At 40.1% G+C, this 27,928-nt stretch overlaps 1 protein-coding gene across 1 annotated transcript in view; it reads left to right on the top strand.

Moving 5' to 3' along the window:
- The window catches only part of LOC126175576 (fatty acid synthase-like), a 218,957-nt gene that overhangs the window by 168,176 nt on the left and 22,853 nt on the right, over positions 1 to 27,928 (top strand). Inside the window, exons 20-21 of the mRNA XM_049922434.1 lie at positions 9,562 to 10,088; positions 12,826 to 13,062. Of these exons, the coding sequence (XP_049778391.1) occupies positions 9,562 to 10,088; positions 12,826 to 13,062 (764 nt within the window). The remainder of the gene's footprint in view (positions 1 to 9,561; positions 10,089 to 12,825; positions 13,063 to 27,928) is intronic.

Raw genomic sequence — 27,928 nt, 5'->3', positions numbered from 1 at the left:
TCAAGGCCAGTGCACAGACAATCATGGGTGAGCTGAATAGTGGATAGCAAAACAAAATCAAAAGCAAAAATGGTGAACGCCATTTTCAGATGTTCCTTTGCCCTGATCCAGTCCTTGCACCATAGAAAAGATGAGTGATATTGATTTTAGTGTAAGTGGTGTTGAGAAACAGCTGAACTGTTAAAATTTTGTAAAACTCCAGGGTCTGTTGGAATTTCTGTCAGATTCTATGCTGAACTTGCAGATGAGTCAGCCCTATTTTAACCACAACGTATTGTAGATCTGATGAGCCAAAAGTTATGCACATCATAGTGCAGAAAGCATTGGTGAGACGTACCTGCCTGCAAGAAGGGTGCCAGAGGCGAAGCACAAATCTACTATCCAATATCATCAACATCAGTCCATTCTAGAATCTTAGAACATATTCTGAGATTGAACAGAATGAGATATCCTGAACAGAATGACCCTCCCCCCCCCCCCCCCTCCATGCCATTGTGCATAGATTCTGGAAACATCAGTCAGAGAAAACCCAACTCACACATTTACCACATATCATCCTGAAAGCCATGACTCAAAGCAAGCAGAGAGATGCACTATTTCTTGATTTCTGAAATATATTTGACTCAATATTGTAGCAATACTTATTCACAAAAGTGTGAATGTATGAGTTATCAAGAAAAATTTGTGACTGGCTTGAACATCTCTTGGTAGGGAGAATACAGCCTGTTATCTCTGATGTTAGTCATCAATAGATGTAAAAGTAATTTAGGCATGCCCCAGGATGTATTTAGTACTGTACATTAACTATGTTGCAGACAATGCTGATAACCTCATACTTCTTACAGTTGATGCAGTTAGTTATTTATAATGAAATTCAGTCTGATAAAAGTTTCACAAATATTCAGTCAGAACTTGGTAAAATTTCAAAGTGGCACAAATATTGGCAGTTTGCTGTAAATGTTCAGAACTGTCAAACTGTGCATGTCATGAAGTGGAAAAACATAGTATCGTACAACTGCAATTTTTCCACAACCTATGCTGCATGCTGTTTTGAGTAGTGGTTAATGTTGTTGGCTGATGTGCTGCAGGTTCAAATTCGGATCACCAGAAATTTTTGTTTTGTAGTATTTATCATTTCGAGAAGATTCTAAAAATTACTTTCACGAGGGGGGACCCAAAAGAAACTGGATTCTGAGGGCGCTGCCACTCGTAGACGTAGTGCAGGGTCCTCATGCTAGATGGTGTTAGTAGAGACCTTCATGAAACAGTGTGCAGATGGCGTCAGTGTAGAGCTGAATGTGCATGTGTGGTATTGTGTTTCTCTGACTGTTGGCGGGTTACCTCTCTGAAGTCGTTATGGCAACTTTAAAAGAACAAAGAATGTGTGTGAAATTTTGTTTCCTGCATAAAAAAAACTGCAATGGAGACACACCAAATGCTTTAGGAAGCTTTCCAGGAGGACACTATGAGCCGCACACAGGTTTTCGAGTGGTTTGGGTGCTTTAAACATGGTGAGGTGTGTGTTGAAGACCAAGCTCGTTCTGGACACTCTTCAACATCGCGAAATGAGGAGAACATTGGAAAGGTCCGCCAAAAGATCAATGAGGATCATCGACAAATGATCGACTAAATTTCAACAGTGACAGGAATCAGTTGGAGCTCATGCCAGCAGATTTTGAGTGAGGATTTGCACATGAGACGTGTTGCTGTTAAATTTGTTCCACGCCTTCTCACACAGGAGCAAAAAACCATATGCATGAATGTGTGTCAGGACATGAAAACAGAGATTTACTTCTTGAACAAAGTCATTATAGGGGATGAGAGTTGGTGTTGTGTGTATGACCCAGAAACCAAGCAAGCATCAAGCCAGTGGAGGATTCCCAACTCTCCTAGACCAAAAAAAGCAACATAAGTGAGGTCAAATGTGAAGATGATGATCATTGTCTTTTTTGATGTTTGTGGAATTGTGCATCGGGAATTCATACCCCCTGACCAGACTGTTAACCAGCACTTTTACTTGGATGATTTAAGGCGTCTGGGAGAGGATGTGAGGAGGAAACGCCCGGAACTTTGGCGAGCAGGTGACTGGTTTCTGCATCACAACAACACTCCAGCACACACGGCCTTACGAGTTGCCCACTATTTGGCATCTCAGAGGTGGTCTGTCATTCCCCATGCTCCATATTCGCCAGACCCAGCCCCGTGCAACTTTTTCCTATTCCCACGAATGAAAAAAACGCTAAAAGGAGAGTATTATGACGATGTGGAGGCGGTAGAAACAGCTTCACAAAGGGTACTGGACAATATCAAACTTGAAGAGTTCCAAACAACACTGGGAAAAGAGACTTGACAAGTGTATCACGTGTAATGGAGAGTATTTTGAAGGTGACTGAAGTAATTTTGTAAAAAGGTTCATCAATAAATTTTTTATGACAACAATCTGGTTTCTTTTGGGTCCCTCCTCGTATATGCAATGTTTGCATATTCTGGAATATTCTGTCTTTTTATAAATAGCACCACCCTCATTCCAGGTGACAGTTCTGTTCTGTCTACACAGTGGAGTAAATAATAAACATACTTTCTGTACTAGATGTTGTATTTAATTGATGACCGTACTTTTCGATTTGGACTTGATTGTGATTATGCTATGATATTCGTGGACACATCAGGTAGTGTGAAACACCTGTATCCCTGTGGCTCCAACTAGGCAATGTAAAAGCCATCATCTACATTGACAGAAACCAGAATACTATTATGACATTGTTCCTCAGATCCATAAATTCAGGAAACCGATCTATTCCAAAACAACAATAAGCCAGCTGCGCATGAAACATTCACCTGTCCACCTAGTAATGACATGACAGAATAGCTCAAATGATTCAACTGGGTCACCAAATGAAGCAGGGGGGGGGGGGGGCTCACCTCCATTGATGCTTGAATAGTTTATAGTTTTCAACAGCAAGGCAGTGGCTAGTACTTCTGTATAGTGATGGGCAATGGCTATGGGCTCTTGAGGAGCAACTTTGTCACATTTACTTACTGTTGTTTTAGAATCCATGTGTTTCCTGAATTTACACATCTTCAAGAACAATGTCCTGATAGTATTCTGGTTTCATGGACAACACTTACCAAGATATCACGGAATATTGTCAATGGCTGACTTGTCTGGCGCTAGAAGACCCAGGTTTCTTTCCTGTTATGTCAAATGCTTGTTGCCGAATGCTTATTGTCACCAGCTAAAGAAGGCTGTATTCCATGGTACAAAAGTAATCATGCTGAAGGTCACCCATGGGAAATATGTCCAATGAACAGGAACTTATATTGCAAGAATAACTATCAGTGACAGAACAGAGGCTTTCAAATCTGTGGAACATCAGAACTCCAGAATGATGAAGCTAATCCAGTACACAAACATAAGAAAGATTGCTTGGGGCAGCTGTTTGCCATTGAAGATGTATTATCCTACTGTCATCAATGAGATGACTTCCAATAATCAATCTAGGTGTCAGTTAAACTGTGAGTATTTTGTTGATTGCAGAAAGTTACTTGGCTCAGTGCCATTGACGAAAAATCATGCTCTGCTGTCCCTGGAGACAATGCATTGTTGGAAGTTACTATCAAACTGTCAATAGAATCTGTCATGACTGAGGAACAACATCAGCAAGTGTTATCTGCTCTGTATCAAAGACAACAAGATCATGAAAAAAGATTTTACCTACTGCCACGCATTGAAGACACCCCAGACTGCTTGAAAGGAACAAAATATTTCACATCAGTAGATATGTGGACAGGCTACTGGTAAATCAAGGTTGACAATGCTGACCAGGGAAAAATTATTTATGTACAATGCACAGCATACATAACATGCTTTATGGGAATAGGACAGGTGGTCTATGAGGATAGCTCTGATGATCAGCAGAGAAACCATCCTGGAATTTACCCAAATCAGCTTAGCCGGACATACCAGTTATTAGAGTTTCTTCCCATCGCATTCATGTATGGAGCATGGGAAGAATGATTTTTTGAATGGCTCCATGCATGCAGTAATTATTCTAATCTTATCCTCATGATCACTATTTAGCAATATATATGGGATTGTAGTATATTCCTAGAGTTATCACTTAAAGTCAGTTCTTGAAACTTTCTTAATAGACTTTCTTGGGATAGCTTATGTCTGTCTTCAAGAGTCTTCCAGTTCAGTTCCTTCAGTATCTCTGTGACATTCTCTCATGGATTAAACAACCTGTGAACATTCATGATGTCCTTCTCTGTATACATTCAATATCCCCTATTAATCCTATCTGGTATGACTCCCACACACTTGAGCAATATTCTAGAAGCAGTCTCATGAGTTGATTTGTAAGCAGTCTCCTCTGTAGACTTACTGCACTTCCCTGGTATTCTGCCAATAAACCAAAGTCTACCACTTGTGTTCCGCACAACTGAGCCTGAGTAATCATTCCATTTCATATCCCTACAAAGTGTTACATCCAGTTATTTGTATGAGGTGGCCATTTGCAACAGTGATTCATTAGTTTAGGTTAAGTCAAAAAATCATTCATGTTATAGTCACAGGATATTATTATTATTATTATTATTATTATTATTTTAATTGCACAGTTTTACATTTCTGAACATATAAAGCACCACTTTGAAATCTTATCAAGATAAAACTGAATATTTAAGCAGCTTCTTTCAGATAGCACATCATTATACATAAGTGCATCATCTGCTATAAGTCTGAGGTTACTATTAATATTGTCTGCAGTGTCATTAATATACAACATAAACAGTGATGGTCCCAACACACTCCCTTGAGCCACACCTGAAGCTACTTCTACATCTGATGATGACTCTCCACCCAAGATAAAATGCTGTGTCCTCCCTACCAAAAGGTTCTCAATCTAGTAACAAATTTCATTTGTTAACCCATATGATTGTACTTTTTACAGTAAGCATATGTGTGGCCAAATGCTTTTAACAAAACATAAGTACTGTATCTACCAGACTGCCTTGACCCTAAACTTACAGCATTTTGTGTGAGAAAAGTGTGAGTTGGGTTTCATATGATCGATTTTTTCGAAATCGATGCTAATTGGCATTGAAGAGGTCATTCTGTCCAAGAATCTTCACTATGTTTGAGCTCAGAATACATCCTAAGATGTAGGGGTGACCAAGATTTTGGCTCACGGACCTTGGACAGGCCTGAGTGCCAAAGTACTCAGCCTCACTTCTCATTGCCCCCATCGCCACACTGGACTGTCTGAGCATGAGGAGGGAGAAGAGGGGAAAATTAGCTGTATAGTCATACAACATATGACTTGGTTTTGTATTTCACATTTCTCAGCAACATAGATCCCAAGCAAAACAAGTTTTCAGTGTAATTAATTACTTTTGGCATGCTGGAGACTTAATTTTTATTTGGTCCAAACTGTTGACATACAGAAGACACAGACAATTTCTCAGAGTTTGGCTTTCAAGTTGCCACATGATTATGACTTATTTAGTTTCATAATAGAAGAAAGCTCTTTCATGCAAGTATGTCGATCGAAATATTATAGCACTTTTGCAACCTCATTACGGAGTTTGATAATTGAAAAAAGGTCTTTCACACAAATATGTCAATTGAAATATTATAGCACTTTTGCAACCTCATTATGGAGAATCAGAAAATCTATACAAGAAAAGCAATTAAGACATCCTGGACAGTTTTTATGGAAAAAGATTTGTAATTGAAACTGGAATTACCATACTGATCAATCAGTTACATTTGAACATGCATAGAGGCACATTCAACGGAAATGGCCAACGACCTTGAAAACAGGTGTAAGATTGATAGTATCCTCAAAACCTTTATAAAACTTTTATTGTAATTCTTGCAAGGTCACAATGAATTCTTCAAATCATTTACTTTCTTTAACACCATTAAGAGTAGGGAACTGATTTGTTTTTGTCAGAATATGTCCCTTATACAGCATGTTTTTTTAAATTTTTTATTTTTTAAATGCAACCCCATAAAATCAGAAAGAAGTTCTCTTGCAATATTTTACTGTGGGCATGTGCAGTTAAGTCCAAAATGTGAAGTGTGCAATCCATTCCAGATGTGCTAATTTTCATTCCTGCACCCCATTTCCTTCATAAATTTAACAATAGCAAGATTGAAATTGAAAAATCATTCCAGGTGTGGCCCTTATCTCAATCATCGCACTTTGCAATAATATAAGAAGTCTCCTTACTCTTTGTTCATTTCCACTGAAAACTGTAGCAACTGAAAATGGAATATCGTTTGTGACTTCATAAATTTTACTATTCATACCATCAATTTTTTTCAAGCCATCCATGCCTGTAAATTTAGCACAAAGTGCTTCTTAATGTACAGAAAAATAAATCTGGTCTGTTGATCATTGTAATTTTTTATGCTTTCATTGTCATCTAAATTGTCATAATTGTTTTTGCATGGTACTATAACGTTGTCTCATAACAAATATGCAGTACCCTTCACTTATATGTGTTGAGAGTTCTCATCCCTCTCTCCAGTCATTCCCATTGAGCTGACTGCAAAATGCCGCACCATAATGCTAAATGAAATCTTGAGAATTTGCAGGTACTTCCGGGAAGGACCGAGCAAAGCCAAAGCCAAGTGACAGTCCATGACTTGGCCTGCCGGTGGCCCACACACACTGCATGCATAAAGTTTGGCTGCTGTGGCTGGTCCTGTTCTACAACAAATTGATTTCAAGGGTATTGGATGATAGTTATGTGAATCACTTTTACTACCCTTTTTGTAGACAGGTGTTTCCTATGCATTTTTCCAAGAACTGGGCATGGGTTTTTGTTTGAAGAATCTATGATAGATTATAGTTAGAAGAGGAGCTAACACAGCCATAAATTCAGTGTAGAATCTTATAAGGATTCCGTGAGGCCATGGAGCTTAGCTCAGTTTTAATGATTTCAGCTGTTTCTCAACGCCACTGACACTAATATTTATTTCCTTCATCTTTTCAGTGGTATGAGAATTAAATTTGGCAATTCTCCTAGGTTTTTCTGTGTAAAGGAATGCCAGAAAATGTAGTTAACCATTTCAGCTTTTACTTTGCTACACTCAATTTCAGTCCCTGCCTCATTTGCTAGGGACTGGACACTAAGTTAAGTGTCACTAGCAGACTTTAGATATGACAAAAATTTCTTTGGTTTTAGTGAAATATCACTTGACAATATTCTGCTACGGTAGCCATTGAAGCATCATGCGTTGCTCTCTTGACAGCCAAACACATTTCATTCAGCATCTCTCTGTCTATAGTCCTTTGCTTTGTTTTGCACCTATTATGCAATAGTCTCTGTTTCTTTAGACATTTCTTCACAGCAACTTTATACCATGGAGATTCCCTCCTATTATGAACTGTTCTGCTAGGAACCTATCTATCTGGTGCATGATCAAGTATTGTTTTAAACTTGAGCCATAGTTCCTCAGCATGCTCCCACCATGTACTGATTTTTTTATCTTTTCCGCTTGTTTCAGTTGTCCTTTGTGCCTTGGTAATCATTGTTGCCACAACCGCATCATGATCACCTATACCAGTTTTGATGTGGACATCCTCAAACAGGTCAGGTCTATTTATTGCCATTAGGCCGAATATATTTCCATCATGAGTGAGGTTCCCAACTATCTGTTCTAAGTAGTTTTCAGAAAAAGCACGTCGTCATGTTTCACAGGATGTCTTATCTTGCCCTCTACTAACAAAACTGCAATTTTCCCAATAAATTGTTGGATGATGAAAGCCTCCACCAATCAATGTAGTAAGGTTTTGGAACATATGTATATATGAACTGAGGTTTTCTCTAAAGTTTTCAGTTACATCAGGAGATGAGACTGGTGGTCAGTAGAATGATCCAATTATCATTTTATGCCCACCCATGATAGTTAGTCTTGCCCAAACAATCTCTCATGCAGTTTCAATTTTTGTCTCAGTGGATCTGAGTTTCTTGTCTATTGTGACAACTACACCACCTCCATTTCCAATTAGCCTATCCTTTTGATATACACTTAAATTTTCACCAAAAATTTCACAGCTATCAGTTTCAGATTTCAACCAGCATTCTCTCTCTATGGTCAAACAATAGAGGAAGAGAGTTAATGTACTTTTTCATCAGTTGTTAATTAATAATTGATGTTGATAACTTATGACATTGGCTGTCTTTGGTTGTTTACAGTGAATGTGTTATCTTTCTGCTTGTACCCTATTGTATTTTTTGTTGTTTGTACAATTTCTATGTTGTTTAGAGTCAGTGTGGCATTCCTTTGCTTCAGTGTCAGCATCTGAACTGTAATCTACCCAATGTAGGTATGTATAATATGTAGACAGCACATGAGTTAGTTTTGCACCTACTGTCCAAGTCTTTTCATGAGAAACAAAAGTGTTCCCCCACTTTGGCAAGTCCCACCCATATTATAATTCATTTCCAATGTGTACAGGTGGTCATTAATACAGCAGACAAATGCAGTGCTGCAGCCGTTAATACAGTAGGCAAATGTGGTGCTGTATCTTTCAGTACTGTACAGAACACATTGGATGTATTTGTCTGGGTCACAAAGGAAAGTAAGTGGTAGCTTAACAGAGCCTCAACAAAAAAAATTGTTTCATTTTAAAAACAGCGAGTTACTGTTCTGAAACAGTGGCTCTTAAAATGAATCAACAGAAACAAGGGTTAATGACAGTTTAGTCAACAAGGCTATCAGCTCACCTTGATGTGGAATGCTGCTGTAGCAGCTATGCAATATGAGTTCATGTGGTAGTGCACAGCTATGACACCCAGAGGGTTGAGAGCACAATCACTGCCATACCACCTCCAACTCATCCCTCCCCACCAGCACCATCAGCAGCACTACTGCCACCATCACTGCCAGCACCACAAGTTGTCCACAATGAACCACAGCTTTGATATGCAGAGTGAGAGCATAACTGTCTCTCAGTAGGTAAATAAGATGTCCAAAGTCTTTTGATAGTTTGCCTAAAGAAGATGGATGCAGCACTCATCAAACTTGTGTATAATGTTAACACTGTCACCAGGCTGGAGACTAAAGATCAGCAGTAAATGCTGGAAAAGTCTATATTCTTACCTTTTATACTGTGTGTAGAAAATACTAGTTATCCTTCTGAACCTGGAAAACTAGTATAATTTCGATAATAGTCATAGTTATCCATGGAGAAAACAGATTTTGAAATATGCTTCAGATATAAAGCTACCAATCATGTTCTCTCCAAGTATTGTCCACATAGAAGAAGTGCAAGAACACCTAAGAAAAGATAGCCAGGAAACTTGTGGTGATGGAACAGTTTTGAAGCACAATCTATGAAGTTTGGTGCAGCAATTGTTACTGAGCTGCTGATTTCCTCCCATACCTCCACAAATTTAGTTGTCTGAAATGGTACACATGTCCGACTTAACAAATTTCAATTGGTGCTACTGTCTCAGGTGCAATAACTCTATTCAGTGATCTTGAAATACATGTAAAATGTAAAATTGGACTAAAAATTTACATATATCTATTTCCAATTCCAGGACTACCTGACATTAGCAGCTTATCACCAGATATTACATTAGAATCACTTGGCATGGATTCATTAATGCAAATAGAGATACGTCTCTGCATTGAACAATATTTTGGAAGATCTCTTAGTGCTGAGGAAGTTCGCTCTCTGACTGTTCAGAATCTGCTTGATTTTGAAAGAGCATACACATCAGATCTCGGTGGTAGAGCTAGTTCTGTTACTAAAGCTGACACACCAGAAAACATGGATCACTTCCAAATGGAAAGGACAGATGAGATACCTTTGAATGCAGCTGAAAAGCAATTTGTTCTTCTGGACTTCAATGTTTCTCCACTTGTCCCAGAAGAGACATTGGTGGTGCTTGCTGATGAACCCTGTCATCAGGCATTGCCCATTTTCTTTGTGCATCCAATAGATGGAACCTGCAGACTTTTAAAAGAAACTGCACACAGCATGAAGAGAACAGTTTACGGACTGCAATTTTCCTATGAGTCACCACGAACAACATTTAAAGAGCTTGCTACATTTTATGTCAGAGTGAGTAAGATAGAAATCTAGCACAATCCTACAGTTCTTGTTAGGAGTAAGTGGTGATTATATATATATTAATAATATTAATTATATGAATATAATAGAGGGAAACATTCCACGTGGGAAAAATATATCTAAAAAGAAAGATGATGAGACTTACCAAACAAAAGCGCTGGCAGGTCGATAGACACACAAACAAACACAAACATACACACAAAATTCTAGCTTTCGCAACCAACGGCTGCTTCGTTAGGAAAGAGGGAAGGAGAGGGAAAGATGAAAGGATGTGGGTTTTAAGGGAGAGGGTAAGGAGTCATTCTAATCCTGGGAGCGGAAAGACTTACCTTAGGGGGAAAAAAGGACGGGTATACACTCGCGCACACACACACATATCCATCCGCATATACACAGACACAAGCAGACATTTGTAAAGGCAAAGAGTTTGGGCAGAGATGTCAGTCGAGGCGGAAGTACAGAGGCAAAGATGTTGTTGAAAGACAGGTGAGGTATGAGCGGCGGCAAATTGAAATTAGAAATTAGCGGAGATTGAGGCCTGGCGGATAGCGAGAAGAGAGGATATGCTGAAGGGCAAGTTCCCATCTCCGGAGTTCTGACAGGTTGGTGTTAGTGGGAAGTATCCAGATAACCCGGATGGTGTAACACTGTGCCAAGATGTGCTGGCTATGCACCAAGGCATGTTTAGCCACAGGGTGATCCTCATTACCAACAAACACTGTCTGCCTGTGTCCATTCATGCGAATGGACAGTTTGTTGCTGGTCATTCCCACATAGAAGGCTTCACAGTGTAGGCAGGTCAGTTGGTAAATCACATGTGTGCTTTCACACGTGGCTCTGCCTTTGATCGTGTACACCTTCCGGGTTACAGGACTGGAGTAGGTGGTGGTGGGAGGGTGCATGGGACAGGTTTTACACCGGGGGCGGTTACAAGGGTAGGAGCCAGAGGGTAGGGAAGGTGGTTTGGGGATTTCATAGGGATGAACTAAGAGGTTACGAAGGTTAGGTGGACGGCGGAAAGACACTCTAGGTGGAGTGGGGAGGATTTCATTTGACCTGAAATGAGATCCATCCTTCATGAAATCCTTCCCACTCCACCTAGAGTGTCTTTCCGCCGTCCACCTAACCTTCGTAACCTCTTAGTTCATCCCTATGAAATCCCCAAACCACCTTCCCTACCCTCTGGCTCCTACCCTTGTAACTGCCCCCGGTGTAAAACCTGTCCCATGCACCCTCCCACCACCACCTACTCCAGTCCTGTAACCCGGAAGGTGTACACGATCAAAGGCAGAGCCACGTGTGAAAGCACCCATGTGATTTACCAACTGACCTGCCTACACTGTGAAGCCTTCTATGTGGGAATGACCAGCAACAAACTGTCCATTTGCATGAATGGACACAGGCAGACAGTGTTTGTTGGTAATGAGGATCATCCTGTGGCTAAACATGCCTTGGTGCACAGCCAGCACATCTTGGCACAGTGTTACACCGTCCGGGTTATCTGGATACTTCCCACTAACACCATCCTCTCAGAACTCCGGAGATGGGAACTTGCCCTTCAGCATATCCTCTCTTCTCGCTATCCGCCAGGCCTCAATCTCCGCTAATTTCTAATTTCAATTTGCCGCCGCTCATACCTCACCTGTCTTTCAACAACATCTTTGCCTCTGTACTTCCGCCTCGACTGACATCTCTGCCCAAACTCTTTGCCTTTACAAATGTCTGCTTGTGTCTGTGTATATGCGGATGGATATGTGTGTGTGTGCGCGAGTGTATACCCGTCCTTTTTTCCCCCTAAGGTAAGTCTTTCCGCTCCCGGGATTGGAATGACTCCTTACCCTCTCCCTTAAAACCCACATCCTTTCGTCTTTCCCTCTCCTTCCCTCTTTCCTGATGAAGCAGCCGTTGGTTGCAAAAGCTAGAATTTTGTGTGTATATTTGTGTTTGTTTGTGTGTCTATCGACCTGCCAGCGCTTTTGTTTGGTAAGTCTCATCATCTTTCTTTTTAGATATATTAATAATATTAGATTTACATCTAATGCAAATTAGTTCTGTGGCACATAGATCTTTTGCTAAACTTTTCTCTTATTGCTTCAGTTAAAAGTAGAGGTGTGAGATATCAAATGTTTAATGCTATTAATTGTACTACTATATGATTGAAGAAAAATGTAAAAACTTGAATGATAAGTGTAACAAATATATTAAAATAACACTCATTTTAAAAGTGAGCTAGATTAGATAGAAAAGAGTGAACTGCACAACATCAATAGGAGGAGACAAAGATTGGCTGTCCTTGTCCTCACAGTAGTTGGGTCCTCCTTATTCTAAGGTCTGGAGTATGAGTGACCTACTCTTCCATTAAACCTGAATCAACCTATTCCTTTCTCCACCTGAGAAAGAAAGTACTAGTTCCAAAAGTGAGGGAAGTGTCCTACATGCAGAGACAGTAAATTTGCTTTCAACATATTGTTTGTCAGTAATTTGATCTGGCCTTTCACTTTAATTAAATTCATACGTCTATTGATAACAAGCTTAGAAATATGTCATACAAATGGTATAATCATTAAACAACTCTTGCAGTCATAGAGCACTTACACATAGGTAGGATTCAACTGAAGACAAATGCACTTTGATTTAAGGAATAAAGTAGTGTCCTCTTATTTTCTACTTGAAATAAATAATATTTATAAATCAATACAACTTAGTCCCAATATGAATCCTTTTGCAGCAAATGCATGCAGTACAATCAACTGGTCCTTACATACTTCTTGGTTACTCTGCGGGTGGTGCCATCAGTTTTGAAATGGCCAGGCAGATGGAAGCAGTTGGAGAAACAGTACTTCTAATTATATTAGATTTTTTACCGAATCCATTGGAAACTGGTTTTTCAACATTGTCGACTTTGGAAGTTGGGTTGCTAACACAAACAGTAGCACACTTCCTTTCCAAGCTTGATGAAGAAAAGGTAAGTACACACACCTAGATGTAATATTTACTGAATGTGAACAGCATTCATGCATATGAGAACAAATAAAATTATAATATGATTGAATAACAAAGGAAACTAAAGTTGTTAAGCATTAATTCATCAACCCTTTATTCTTAAAAGAGAATTCAAGAAACAGAGAGATAAGAGAAATGTATGTGCCTCTTGAGAGGCAACATTAAAAATTAATATGGTGAGGAATGGAATTCCAACAAAGACAAACATAATAACAATAAAACATCAGAGATGAGAATCAATAGTGAATGTAGAGATTTTCGTAGGTAACCACTACAGCTGCTAGATAATTTTAAAAACGCATATTTGTGTCATCAGCTGTACAATTGTATGTTTATTCTCTACTGTTTTTTTTATTGTAATCATCTTCACACATTTTTATCAGATATGATCCAAATAAATGTAGAACATATGTAATTGTTGTAATAGTCTGTCGTATTACAGTTCGTATATATAGTCTGTACCTTACCTTGGTACAAATACAGTAGTGCATACTTGGTGACAACTCCACACTTAATTGTAATTGTGCCAAGGTATAGCGTGTTTCTATGGACTGTGTTAAGAACTGACTATTGTGACAATTATGTATGTCCTACATTTGGTTGGGTCCTATTTTGTGAAAATGTCTTTTCAACCCATTGATGTACACTATCTTCCTCATGTGAAGATGATTGTAATAATCAAAACTGGTAGATAATAAATGCACAATTATACAACTAATGGCACAAATATGCTTTTTACAAAATAATGAATATGTTTTACTAGTTGTAAATAAAGCTCTTTAGAAGCAATAACTGTGTTTTGTATATTATTTGTATATCTTCCTTTTATGGTGTTTGCCATTTCAATTATTATATCATTTCTCTCTTTCTAACACAAGAGCACAGTTCTATATATGAATTATTTAGTATGTTCTCAAGGAGTGATTGAATGGTTTGTTATCTTACTAGCTGAATACCCTGGCCTTGCCCGGGTATATATAGATTTTATCTTGCACATGCCTCTTCACAACCTGTCCTCTTTCCACCTGCCTCCTCATAGACTCTCCCTCTTGGGCTCATGCCTTCTCCCTCTTCCAGTTGTGTTTTCACACCCAGTTCTTTTTTCATCTGCAAACTACCACCCTCCATGATCCTCCAAATGCTTCCTACCCCCTCTGTCCACCAACACCTTTCCTTTCTCTCCTCCTCCACCCTTTCTTTGCCCAACTCCTTCTCCCCATACCTCTGCCCATCTCCTCCTCACCCCTCTCCCTTTGTGTATCTCCTCCTCCCCTCTCTCTTCATATACTCATCCTCCCCCCTCTCTCTTTCCATCTCCTGCCTCCACTCCACATCTCTCTCTGTACATCTCTCCACTACTTCCCTCCCTCGGCCATCTCCACCTGTCCCCCTCCCCCCACTCATCTTCTCCTAGCCCCCTCACTCCTCTGCATATCCACCTCCTCCTCCCCAACTTTCCCTGTTTTTTTCCTTCTGCCCCTCTCTTCCTATGTATCTTCTTCTCCCTGTCTCTCCCCACCCATCTACTCCTGCCTGCCTCTCCCTATCCACCTCTTCCTCCTCCTCTCCCTCACCATCACCTCCTCCTCTCTCTCCCCAACTCCTTCACCCTCTCCCTCCTTATCTCTTTGCCTCTCTTGGTCCATCTCTTCCTCCCACCATCCCTCTGACCATCTCCTCTTCCCTTCCCTCATTATCTGTCCCCCCTCTCTTTCTGTCCATCTCCTCCTCCTCTGCCTCTGTCTCTCCTCTACTTCTCCCTCTTCCTATACACCCCCTTTTGACCTCTCACTCTCCGTCCATCTCCTCCAGCAGTCTCTACCTCACCCCAGCCAGGGGCTGAAAAAACACAGGTTTACACATAACTTATCTTCTACTGGAGCTAGGATGCTATAGACCCCACAGTACAGATACTCATGAAGTTTGCTGTTTGCATGCCAAATTTAGTTGAAATCAATCAATGGGCTAAGGAGGAGTCCCCAGTCACACATAAATACATACCTGGTTGTGTAGGGCAGCCCATATGGAAGGGGCTGAAAAAACACGGGTTTACACACGTTTCATCTTCTACTGGAGCTAGAATGCTGTAAACCCCACTGTACTGATACTTGTGAAGTTTGCTGTTTGTGCATCAAATTTAGTTGAAATCAATCAAGGGGCATAGGAGAAGTCCCCAGCTATTCATAAATACATATATGCATACAGCTTTATACATGTACTAGCCGAATGCCCGTGTATTTTGTGGGTATTTATCTATTTCCCCATGCCTCCTCAATCTCTTTCTGTCTTGCACCTCACAACTTCTCTCTCTTCGAACTACATTTTCACATGCTCTTCCATTTTCATCTGCTGAATACCTCTCTCCCTTTTCCACATGCCTCCTACACCTCCAACTTCTCTCTTTCCATCTCTTTCTCAGCCCCTCTCTGCCCATCTCCCTCCTCTCCTGATTCACCTCCCCTTGCCCCCTCTCCCTATGCATACTCACCTGCCTATCTCTCACTATGTTCTCTCCCCTTTCTCCTCAGCCATGCCCATCTATATGTGTAGTCCTTGGAAGGCATGCTGACAATACCCACCCAACATGCCTGCTCCTCTCTGTTGTTTCTCTCTCTCTTCATCCCCCCCTACCATATTTACTCGAATGTAAGCCGCACTTTTTTTCAGGTTTTTGTAATCCAAAAAACCGCCTGTGGCTTAGAATCGAGTGCGAAGTAAACGGAAGTTCTAAAAAATGTTCGTAGGTGCCGCCACAACTAACTTCTGCAGTCAAATGTATGTAGCGATACACAGGCGTGCTTTGCAGGCACAAAGATAAATACTAGCGCCAAAACCTCTGCGTCAGTAAATAAATTTAAAAAAAAGGTGGAAGACAGCTTTTTTTCTCTGCCCCGAGTTTCAACCACTGCATTTTCATACATCATCCAACGAAGTAAATACAAATTCCTTATTGTTCATCTTCGAATGTAGCAGCATTTCAATGTACTACGAAAATCCGACTGGCAAGACTGTTTGTGATGTTTGTCAATATGGCCAACTCTACGTTCTGAATTTTTTCCTACCTGTAAGAAGAGATGGTTGCTAATAGGAACTTTTATGAATTGTGAATCACATGCAGTATTCTCTTCACCATAAGAATAATATGAGTATAAACATTTTGCTATGTATTCTTTCGTGTTTGCTGCTGTCTCATTTAAATCCTGTCTGCCTAATAAACTACAAAACTAGAGTGAGACAACAGCAAACGCGGAAGAATATACATATCATGAAATGTTGATATTCGTGTTATTCTTATGCATAATAGTGATACAGTCAGAAATGAAGCACGGCAATTGACCAGATTTTTAAATCTAAGATGACTCTAATTTCTGTGCAGAACGTAATGTACTAAAGAGGCGTCTGCATAGATTTTGAAACAGAGAAAAATTTTCGCTAAACTCTCGTTCAGAACATCTTCTATCATATGCAGTCTATTATTTGTTGTAAGCGGCGGTAGCGCGCACAAAAGCAAGCCATGCCGCAAGCGGCGACAGGTCGTAAAACAGTCATCAGAATGCGAAAAACAATGCATGACACAGTACAGTAATGCATTTTCAGCTTAGAGTGACGTAAACACCTATAACAAAGAGGACAGCACTTATCAGATCAAAGAAAAATAAGCAATCAATTCAAACCAGGCGAAGCATGTGAAAAAGGAAGGGTACCCGTATAAATACGGACGGAGCACCTGATGCATAGCAATGGCTATCTGGTAAAGCTTAACTGCTAAGCTTACGACTTGAACCAAACTACTGTTGCTGTATTGTCATGCATTCAACCTAAATTGTGTTTCATATTATAATGGACCAACTTTGTATCGATTTGGAGGTGCGGCCTAAAACTTTTCTCTCCCCTTGAATTTCGAGTCTCAAATTTCAGGTGCGGCTTAGATTCGGGAAAATTTTTTTTTTTCCTTGATTTCGAGTCTCATTTTTCAGGTGCAGTTTAGATTCGAGTGTGGCTTAGATTCGAGTAAATATGGTACCTGCTCTCTTTATCCATCCCATCCTCTCCCTATCCTTATCCATTCCTCCTGCCCCCTCTCTCTGTCACTTCACTCCTTCTCCCTCTGCCTATCCATCTGCTTTAGTTCCCTTGTCTCTATCCATACCTTCCTGCCTCATCTCTGGCCATCCTCCATCCATTCATCTCAGCCTCCCCCCAGCTATGCCCATCTGCATGTGTGACCCTTGCAAAATAGATCATGAAGGTGATAACTGCTACCACAACATGCCTATTGTGTAGTGCAGCCTACACATCAAAGGCCTGAAAAACAATTTTTGCTCATGATGTATAGCCTGTCATGCAGAACATGCCTGTGTTGGAAGGCAACTTATATGGAAAATGCTGGAAAAATATATTTCTGCTCATACATCTGCTCCTTTTGGATCTAGGAGCTTATAAACCACATACTGCTCATAATTGTAAAGTTGCCTGTTGTTGTGGAGGGCAGCCTGTATGAAACGGACTGAAAACATGTTCTTTTCTGTATCTCTCCATTCCTTTTGGAGCTATGAGATTATGAATCTGACAGTGGTGAAGTGGAATCATGAAGTTTCATGTTTGTGTGCCATGTTTGGTTGATCCAGGCATTTGGGAGGTGATCATGGACAATATACAAGCTGCTTTGTTTGTAGAGGGTGAAGAGAAATTCACGCACTCGGGCTTTGCAGTGTGATTCCTCACATACCAGTGACAAAAAAATGTCTCTCACAAATTTCGTCCAGTTAGTATATCCTAAAAAAAAAGGACGTTAAAGAGTGGCAATCTGGCAACATTGTAACCACATGTATGCTAACTAACTCTGTCAGCTCACATTACTTGTGCTGTACAGTTAGTGCAATGGATAGAGTTTTGGGTTAGCATGCAGGAGGTCGATGGTTCGACCCTGGGCTGAGGCATATGTTTTTTATGTAGTCCACGTGATATGGTATCTGGCATCTTAATCGTCAACAGCGATTGCAGCAGGTCCTCTATAAAACGCATGCACTTACATACTGCAATCGTAGAAATGGAAGATTAGTCAGCTTTGAAAGGAGCCCTTTCCATGCCATGGGCATGAATTTATTCGCACCACTTCACCTATTATATGCAAAACTTGTTTTCTTTGTACCCTTCTCCAATGGTCCCATAGACTTGTCTCATTGAGGTCCATTGCATTTCATTAGGGCCTTACGTTACCAGTAGTACTAGCAATGTGCTTTGTAAATAATGTCCAAACTCAGTTACTATTTGTCTGTGTTATCACCATGGTCCCACTAATTATGCCTTTTAACACTGAGTCTGGTAACCACATGCTGTTCAGTACATATCTCAATGCATTATTATTATTACATCAATGGGGTTGTGGAAACATTGCGTTTATTATAGTTAGGGAAACAGTGTAATTCGAAACCAAACATTTCACAATTAGCGGTGTCGGGATGAATCATGCAGAACCATATCTGTCAGAGGGGTAATGCATGTTAGGTGCAACAGTGTGCAAGACTGATGACATGTTTATACTGTATGCACTGTCTGCCAGACAGGTAGTAGTTATGAGCGCACTCCAATCTACATGTGTATATGTATCAAATTTTCTCTTTGCAAACCTCTAAACCAGTGTGGTAGATTTATGGCATACACAAACAATGAATATGTGGGTATTTTTCTGGTCTTTGGTGCATCTGAAAACCAGGCTGGTGTTGCAACTTGTGAATGTGCTGCTAGATATCCTCTTCAATGCCATCCAGATAAATATGTGTTTCGTCATCTGGAGCTGCACCTTCAGGAGTCAGGTTCTCTCCTTCCACAACTGTGTGACAGAGGTCTTCCACAGAGGGCTGCACTCCTATCCTTATGCTTTCATGCAACACCTGAATTCTGCAGATCGCCATCTGCGTGTGCAATACTGTGAATGGTTCCAACGACAACAGAAAGCCAACGATGACTTCATGAACACCGTAATATTTTTGGATGAAGCAGCATTCTCTCATGAGCATTTTTTCAGTATGCATATTGCCCACCATTGGTGTGAGGTTAACCCACACATAAACCACAACCATGGCTATCAACGTCTTGGCCAGAATATTGGGCGACAGGTGTTTGGCCCCATACAAGTTCCCTGACTGGTTGACTGCATAAACGTATGATGCATTTCTCTCAAACTATCTGCCTGATGTGCTGGAAGATGTTCCACTACATGTTCGGCAGAGGATATGGTTCCAACATGATAGTGCACCTTCACTTTGCAATTAATGTGCAACAGTATTTGGAGAGAATATTTCTAGGGAAATGGCTCAGACATTGAGGTCCAATTGTATGGCCACCCCATTCACCTGACCTAAATCCCCCGTATTTATTCCTGTGGGGCACCTGAAGGAGCATGTGCACTCCAATGATGGATGTGGAAGAATTGGTAGGGTGTATTCATGCTGCTCTTGTTACTGTGGTTGCAGCTTTGCTATGAAGGGTCCAGAGCTGTATGACCTGGCGGATTACGCAATGGCTGGATGTGTCTATGCTAGGGAGGTTGCTTTGAGCATCTATTGTTCTGAGGACAATGTATTCTCTTCTGAAGGTCATGTGGTGATTACTATGGACATCATTATTGTCACTGGTTGCTTATGTGCAGTGTCGTAGCACTCATATTACTTGTAGTATAAATGACAAGTAGATGTTGTGTTATTGTGCTGTGCTATCATCTTTAGCATCTCAAAACTGATAATGTTTTTGTAGTTACTCTGTCCTATGACTGGTCATTTGTTTCAACTGTCTATTTCTTATTTGTCTAACCACATATTTGTTATGTTCAGCATTACAAATGTAACTAAGAAACAGTGTATATTAGAGTAGGGAATGATAGAATGAAATAAGCAAATCAAAGAAGTGTGCCCCAACCCAGGATCGAACCATCAACCTCCTGCATACTACTCCAAAACTGTATCCACTGCACCAACTGCACAGCACAACAAATGTGAGCTGACAGAGGGTGTTACTATACGTGTGATTATAGTGTTGCCAGATTGCCACTCTTGAGCATCCTTTTTCTGCTGGATATACTTGCTGGACAACATTTTGTGACAGACATTTTTTTATCACTGGCATGTGAGGAATCGTGCTGTGAATCCTGAGTGCGTGAATTTAGCTTCACTCTGTATACTAGGTTTTCCCATGTGGCTTATCTTGCAATCACATTTGACATATACATTGCAAACATACACTGCTGCTCCATCTATGTGTCAACCTCACCCTCCCATCTCTCTCTGTCCATCTTCTCCTGCCCCTCCCCCCCCCCCCCTCTCTCTCTGTCCATATCCTACTCCTACTCTCTCAGTTCATCTCTTCCTTCCTGTCTCCCTGTCCATATCCTCCTCATCCCTCCCCCTCTGTCCATCTCCTCCACCAAGCAAGGTAGCACAGTGGTTAGCACACTGTACTCACATTTGGGAGGATGGCAATTCAAACCCACATCGAGCCATCTGGATTTAGGTTTACTGTGATTTCCATAAATCACTACAGGCAAATGTCAGGATGGTTTCTTTGAAAGGGCATCATTAACTTCCTTCCTCATCCTTTCCTAATCTGATGGGATTGATGACCTCGCAGTTTGGTCCCCTCCCTCAAATCAACCAATCTGCCAACTATCTCATCCATCCCCTCCCTCTGTTTGTCTCTTCCTATCCATTCGCTCCTGCCCCCTCTCACTGTCCATTCACTCCTCTGTCAGTCTCATACTTCACCCTGTCATGCCAATCCACACATGTAGCCCCAGCAAACAGGTCAATACAGCAGGCTGAGACTACTCCCTCAACACGTCCTTCATGCAGTGCAGCCCATATAGATCAGGCTGAAAAACATGTTTTTGTCTGCACCAGTGCTCCTATTGGAACTAGGAGGTCATTAATGCCACATTACCGAAGCTCATGAAATTTGCGTTTTGTCTGTCAAATTTCACTGAAATTAATCCAGGGGTTTGGGAGGAGATGCTAGACATACATACAAACATACATACATATGTATATACATACTGCTTTATATGTGGTCCAGTCACAATAATCTGAACACTGTCTATGTTTGTTGGCTGCAGAGGTGCATACAAGTGAACAGACATGTAACAGTCAAGCAACTGACCACCCGGATGAAGCATTGGGCTACCAACTGTTTCAATTCAATGACGATTCAGTGAACGCTGCTGTGTATAGGCCTCCACTGCAGTCACCTAGGTCATACACCCATGCAAACTGGTGTTCATTAGGGATGAAAGCTGGAATTTGCACACCAATATCGCAAATGGACATTCACTGAGAGGCTTTAACTGGCTTTTTCTGATGAATCATGTTTTATGCTCCATCAGACAGATGGCCTTTGGCATCTACGGTATGGAACCCATGAAAGCCAACAAGGAGGGAGCATTATGATCTGGGGAATGTTATCATGGCATTCCCTGCAGGGTCTCGTCATTCTGGAAGGCACAATGGATCAATGCAGGTGTGCATCTATTCTTGGGCACCATGTTCATCCCTACACGTAGTTTATTATCAACAATTTAATGTAAATGGATAGATAAAAAAAATCTGTTCACCAAGTGGTGGCTGGAGAACACACACATAAAAAAGTTTACCTTTTACAAGCTGTTATGCAAACACTGTGTGGCCTTTTGCGTCGGCATGACTACCACCCAGTTAAGAACCCTGGGTTCGGTGTGGGGTTGTGGTGAATTGGGTGGACTGCTGTGACCTGTTGTGGGGTTGTGAACCATTGAGGGCTATGATGGCCTCAATGTCGTTTCTAGGTCCCAGTTTAATACACAATACACACACCACCCAGTTATCAGTCAGGATGAATTGGTATAGGCGGAGGGTGTATACTGGCAACACACAATGTCCTGTTGCAGAGTATGCTCTACAATATGACAATCATGACATCAGTGCCTGTTTCACCACATGTGCCATCTGGATTGTTCCCCCAAGACACCAGTTTCTCATAACTCCAAAGGTAGCAACTAGCACTACAACATGTCCTTGTTTCTCACCAACCACATGGTCTTAATTTATGTTAATTCCTTCTGTCTCAGCAGTTATTTACTGTAACTACTCCTTTCTTCACTCCATTTTAGTTTTATACATCTGCCATTTCCTGACCTGTCTATTTTTCACCATTTCCCCTCCCAAATCTGTTACAATTTACTAAATGTTTTGCTCTTATTAACTTGTGCACAATGTTTTAGTAGTAATCTCTGCCTTGCATACTAACCTATCTTCTACCATTAACCTCTCAGGTTTTCAAATCTCATCCAGTGCAGTCCCCAACAGTCACTTTCATTCTCATCCTGTCTAGTAAGTCTCCCGTGACCCAGGATTCCAGGCGACTTTTCTGAACTGTACCCCTTTCCTAAACCTCTCCAGTCATTTTCCTTCAGCCCTCTTCCTTTCCCGTCAACTCTTCTGTCAGAGGAAGGAGCCACTGGCTCTGAAAGCTTGTAAAAGTTAAACTTTCTTGGGTTTGTGTTCTCCTGCCGCCACTTGGCAAGTAGATCTTTTTATCTATCCATTTACATTATATCCTAAATGTAGTTTGTTTTTCCTCAGCATGATGAAGTCTACCAGCACGAGAAGGCAGTGCGTCACACAGCTTGTAGTGTATGTGCGTGATTTTAACAGCACCAAGATGAGTTTGGCATACTCTCTAGGCCACCATACTTCCCAAATTCAAACCCGTTTGAAAATCTGTGGGACCACCACAATCAGGCTTTTGTGCCACAGATCCTCAACTGAGAAACCTAGCACAGTTGGCCTCATCACTGGAGTAGCCATGGCTCCACTCCCCTGTTTGTACCTTTCAGAACCTCATTCACTCCATTCCTGCATGTGCCACTTCTGTCCATGCCAGGAAGGTGGTTATTACAGTGTATATACTAGTCTTTTCCCCATGGCTTCACCTGCGTACATGTATGTCACATATAATGTGCACATTTCTTGGTCCATCTTCACCTATTTTCTCACTCTGCCCATCACCTTCTCATCTCCATATCTGTCCATCTCTTCCTCCCATTTCTCTCTGTCCATCCCCTCCCCTCTTTCTGTCCTTCTTGTTATGCATCTTGTATTGCTGTCCATCTCCTCCCATTTCTCTCTGTCCATCCCCTCCCCTCTTTCTGCCCTTCTTGTCATGCACCTTGTATTGCTGTCCATCTCCTCCTCCCTTTCCTCTCTGTCTTCTCTGTCTTTACATCTCCTCCTATACCCCTCTCTCCCTATTCATCCCATCCCAATTCTATCCCATCCCATCCCAATTCCCCTATAATTTTTACATAATCTGCCATGAGCCTTCTTAAAAAGTGGCACAATGATTCCCTTTTACCAGTCTTCAGGTGTCCTCCTTATTTTTCCATACTTTTCTCATGACTCGATAGCGCCATTGCAATCCAGACTTGCCAGATGCTCTCATCATCTTCACACTTACTTCATCCACTCCTACAATATAGTGAATACCATGTATATTGTGCAGCAACACTGCATTCTCACATAAAAAGTGCCTTAGTCATCTTTAATATCCATTATTATCAATTATTATATTTATTTAATATGCAAGTCTAACTTATTGACTAACCAATACAATCCACAGTAATGCCTCAGTGCCTCTGAAATATTTTATTCAGTGCTAAATGAATACATTATAAAACTACTTACATTAAGCAAACATGTAAATGTTTTCAATTAAATTCTTTTCATTTATTAATCAGTTGATGCGAGGGAGGGGGGATTAAGGCTAAATTCACCTCAAGTAAGTACTTATAACAACAAAAACATTCAAATCACAATAACCAACTAATGAAATAAACAAAAGTCTTGTCCATTCCGGCACAGATTACATGAGTACACTACATCTGCAAAGATTCTGTGAGTACTCTATAGAAGGTTAGAGAATAACCACCAGGGTCTGATTGTAAATATATCTTCAGACTTTGGTTCCCATCAATCCATTAAACAACACAGTTCTCACTGTTAGATATCGTGTATGTACATAACATAGGATGCACGATAAAGTATCAAGTCTCCATCCACATATCTATTCAATCTCATATTCTTTCTACAACAAAGCTTGAAATTTAATATGTACTTGAGTATCTTCACTTGTAGTTCTGCCATGTTGAACTACAGAAATTTTTTATTCAAAATCTTAAGTTGAAAACTTATTATAGCTTAAAGCTTCATTTAAATACTCATTTCACGTGTACTTATATTACCAGACAGTTCAAAGTCAGTACACATACAAATATCTTCATTGGTAAGTCTATTTTGTATATGTTTGATGAAATCCATAATCATTTCTTCCTTTTCATATTCTCTACAGCACAAGTATTTCTCATTCTGAGGTTCACAATTTCATAAACTTTAGTAAGTTCACCAGGATACAGAAATTCTCTTTTAAACACTATGTCAAACTAACTCAATGCCTTAAACCTATACTTGTAACTGTACTGTAATTTTTAAAAAAAATTTAATTTTAGTCATGTCCATCAATCTTTGGGTACCACTACCTTAAAGTGCTTCAAAAAGGCAACAGGTTGTACCATCTGATGTCAACTTTAGAAATTCCTTCTGCTGTATCACAATATGGTTCAAAGAATTGGTGAGAGTGCTTATGAATTAAAGTTCCTTGTGTACATCTCATTCATCTACTTCTTTAAGTATTCCTCCCAACTACTTAAAACATTCTTCTCACTATTTGCTTTAATAAATTCGCTATAGTCGTGTCCATATTTTGATTTTACTGTTTGATGAGTCTACTTTTGTAGATACTTCTTCTAGGGCTGTCCTTCTGTATTAATATTATTTTTTAACTCTGCCTCACATGTTTTAATACTATTTCTCCATTTTTCCTCTTGAGTTTTTAGATTTTTAACAGTATTTGACAGTTCATCTAATGTTCTGAATTTCTCTACATCTTCAGCTATTTTCCATGTTGCCTCTAGTAATTGGCACCCAATGACAGCAGTCTCTACTCTTATGGATCTTGATGTCCTGTGATTTTGTTTTGAGACCAACACAAAGACTCAATTGTGTGTGTCTACACCACTTCATGAACAAACTACAAGAAAACATTTCCCACTTGGTACTGGTTCAGCTCACCTAATGAGTCACACTGCTAACTGCAGTGTACTGCTGATGCATTTTGTGTGTGTGTGTGTGTGTGTGTGTGTGTGTGTGTGTGTGTGTGTGTGTGTGTGTATGTGTGTGTGTCTCAGTGTTTGCGCTAATCAATGTCTCACTGAACTATTGTGTAGCCTTTGCTGTATTCAGTTGACCAGCTACCATTCTGCAAAGTGAAGGTGTGCTGCTATTGTGTTGGTCAGCTGCCACAGAGTTGCTCTTGAAGATCACTGCTGCCCCATAGCCTCAGAATCAGAATACCAAAATCTTCCATTTCATCAACATAATGTTTCTTGACTAGGATCTTTACAGTTATTTCAACATCTAAATATTTCTTGTTCCTGGCCAGGATGATATGGTCAACTAATTTCATTTATGTCTTCTGATGTGATACTTCACTTATTAGGTTTGTACCAAATTGCCAATAACCTCTTAAGCATAAGAGTTATAATGGATGATAGTATAGTGTGTGTTTACCTACATCTTCTATGTTGTTTACTTCAATTCCTCTAGGCAATGTCATATATTTCTCTGTTCTGTCTTGAAAATTCCTTCTTGTATCTCAAAAGCTCTCTTATTTCTGTGCCTCTTATCTGCATCCTTCACCTTGGATGCAAACAGAAATGAAATAAAAGAGGATTCTTGAGGTTCAAAAGGGTTCAAATGGCTCTGAGCACTATGTGACTTAACATCTGTGGTCATCAGTCCCCTAGAACTTAGAACTACTTAAACCTAACTAACCTAAGGACATCACACACATCCATGCCTGAGGCAGGATTCGAACCTGCGACCGTAGCAGTCGCGCGGTTCCGGACTGCTAGACTGCTAGACCACCGCAGCCGGCATTCTTGAGGTAAACTGCTCCAAAAAACTTCATTTACAAGCTGTCCACTGATGCTATTTGTAATAAATGATAATTTCTTTAATCTTGATGGTCACATTTTCGGACTTGATGCAATGAACCTGCTATGCAATGCTGCTGCTTCTGTCGATGTTACTTCATTTCCATTTGCAGAGGGTCGAGGGTAAGAGAGCACACAACTACTCCAACTCACTGTGAAATAACATATCCACTTTTAACAAACTCTTATATATTATGCTTCCTTCATAAAATACGTACAGTTGCATATTCACAGATTGCTGTGCTATTACTCTCATGTAGTTAGGCTTATAACAGAAACTCTCATTTAAACATCTTATGATAGAATAGTGAATAGATTACAGACTATATCTTCTTCAATTTCTGGATGTGACCATTCTTGTGAATGCAACTTTCCTCCTTGAGTTCAAAAGCACCACCAAGCCATAATTTCAAAGCATAAACAGACCTCCACAGCAGGTGGAGATACACAATCAGTAACACACCTTGCAGATATTCAGAGTTCATTCTTCTTTTCACAAATCTGCATATACACCACAAAGGGGCCACACAGTCTGCTGCCCCTCACTTACTAACTACGTAAAATACTTCTTTAACACACACATATGTTATGTCAGCTAAGAGATAATAGTGGAATATATTATTCTGAAGAATCTGATGTTGCTCTACAACACATGTCTCAGCTTGTGTGTGTGTGTGTGTGTGTGTGTGTGTTCATGTTTCCTACTTCAGAAGTAGTACTTTGTGTGAAAGCTTAAATATTTTTATATTTTTTTCATTGTGCCTGTCTGTGACTCAGTGTCTCCTGTATGTGGTGAGTAGCAGTCTGTCTTCTTCATGTTGATGTTATTCCATCCTGGACTTTCCATTGTTTGATAAACTATTTAACGCACAGTGAGAATGTACTTAATTAATTAGATAATAGATTAGAGGCTATGGGAATTTTCTGTGACCTGTCAAAAGCCTTTGACTATGTGAATCACAGCATTCTCTTAAGTAAATCAGAATATTATGGTGTCACCGGCAGTGGTGCAAAATGATTTGGGTCTTATCTAAGTAACAGAAACAAAGGGAGTCATTGCAAAACACCAGTGCAGTAAACAGTCAATCTTCATTTGGTTGGAAATTAATTACAGTGGTGTTCCTCAAGGTTCCATCTTTGGTCCGTTCCTTTTTTCTTGCATACTTCAATGACTTCTCATCTGTTACATTGCTAGATGCCAAGTTTGTTTTGTTTGCACATGATACAAACATTGCAATAGGTAGCAAGTCAAGTACAGATTTATAAATGGCTGCTAATAAAATTTTCACTGACATTAATAAATGATTTAAAGCTAATTCACTCTCATTAAACTTTGAAAAGACCCACTATATGCAGTTCCCAACATGTAAGATATCTCTTTCCACCATGTATATAACATATGAAATCATGCAGATTGAAGAGGTTGACTGTGTTACATTTATGGGATTACAACTCATAATAAATACAGTTGGGAAGGGCCATACCATAGAATTGCTGAAGTGGCTAAACAAGTCTTTGTTTGTAGTGAGAATGATGTCAGATGTAGGAGATATAAATATAAAAAACTTGCATACTTTGTTTACTTTCATTCTATTATGTCATACGGGATCATATTCTGGGATACCTCAACAAACTGGGTAAAAGTTTTTGTATGCAGAAGCATGTTAAGAATCATTTGTGGTGTAAATTCAAGAACATCATGTAGAAACCTGTTCAAGGAACTTTGCATTCCAATCACTGTTTCTCAGTATAT

Source organism: Schistocerca cancellata, chromosome 3 (genome assembly GCF_023864275.1).
Source record: "Schistocerca cancellata isolate TAMUIC-IGC-003103 chromosome 3, iqSchCanc2.1, whole genome shotgun sequence".
Classification (NCBI taxonomy): domain Eukaryota; kingdom Metazoa; phylum Arthropoda; class Insecta; order Orthoptera; family Acrididae; genus Schistocerca; species Schistocerca cancellata.
Note: the sequence above shows the minus strand (reverse complement) of the source record. Positions and strands in the feature narration are given on the sequence as shown.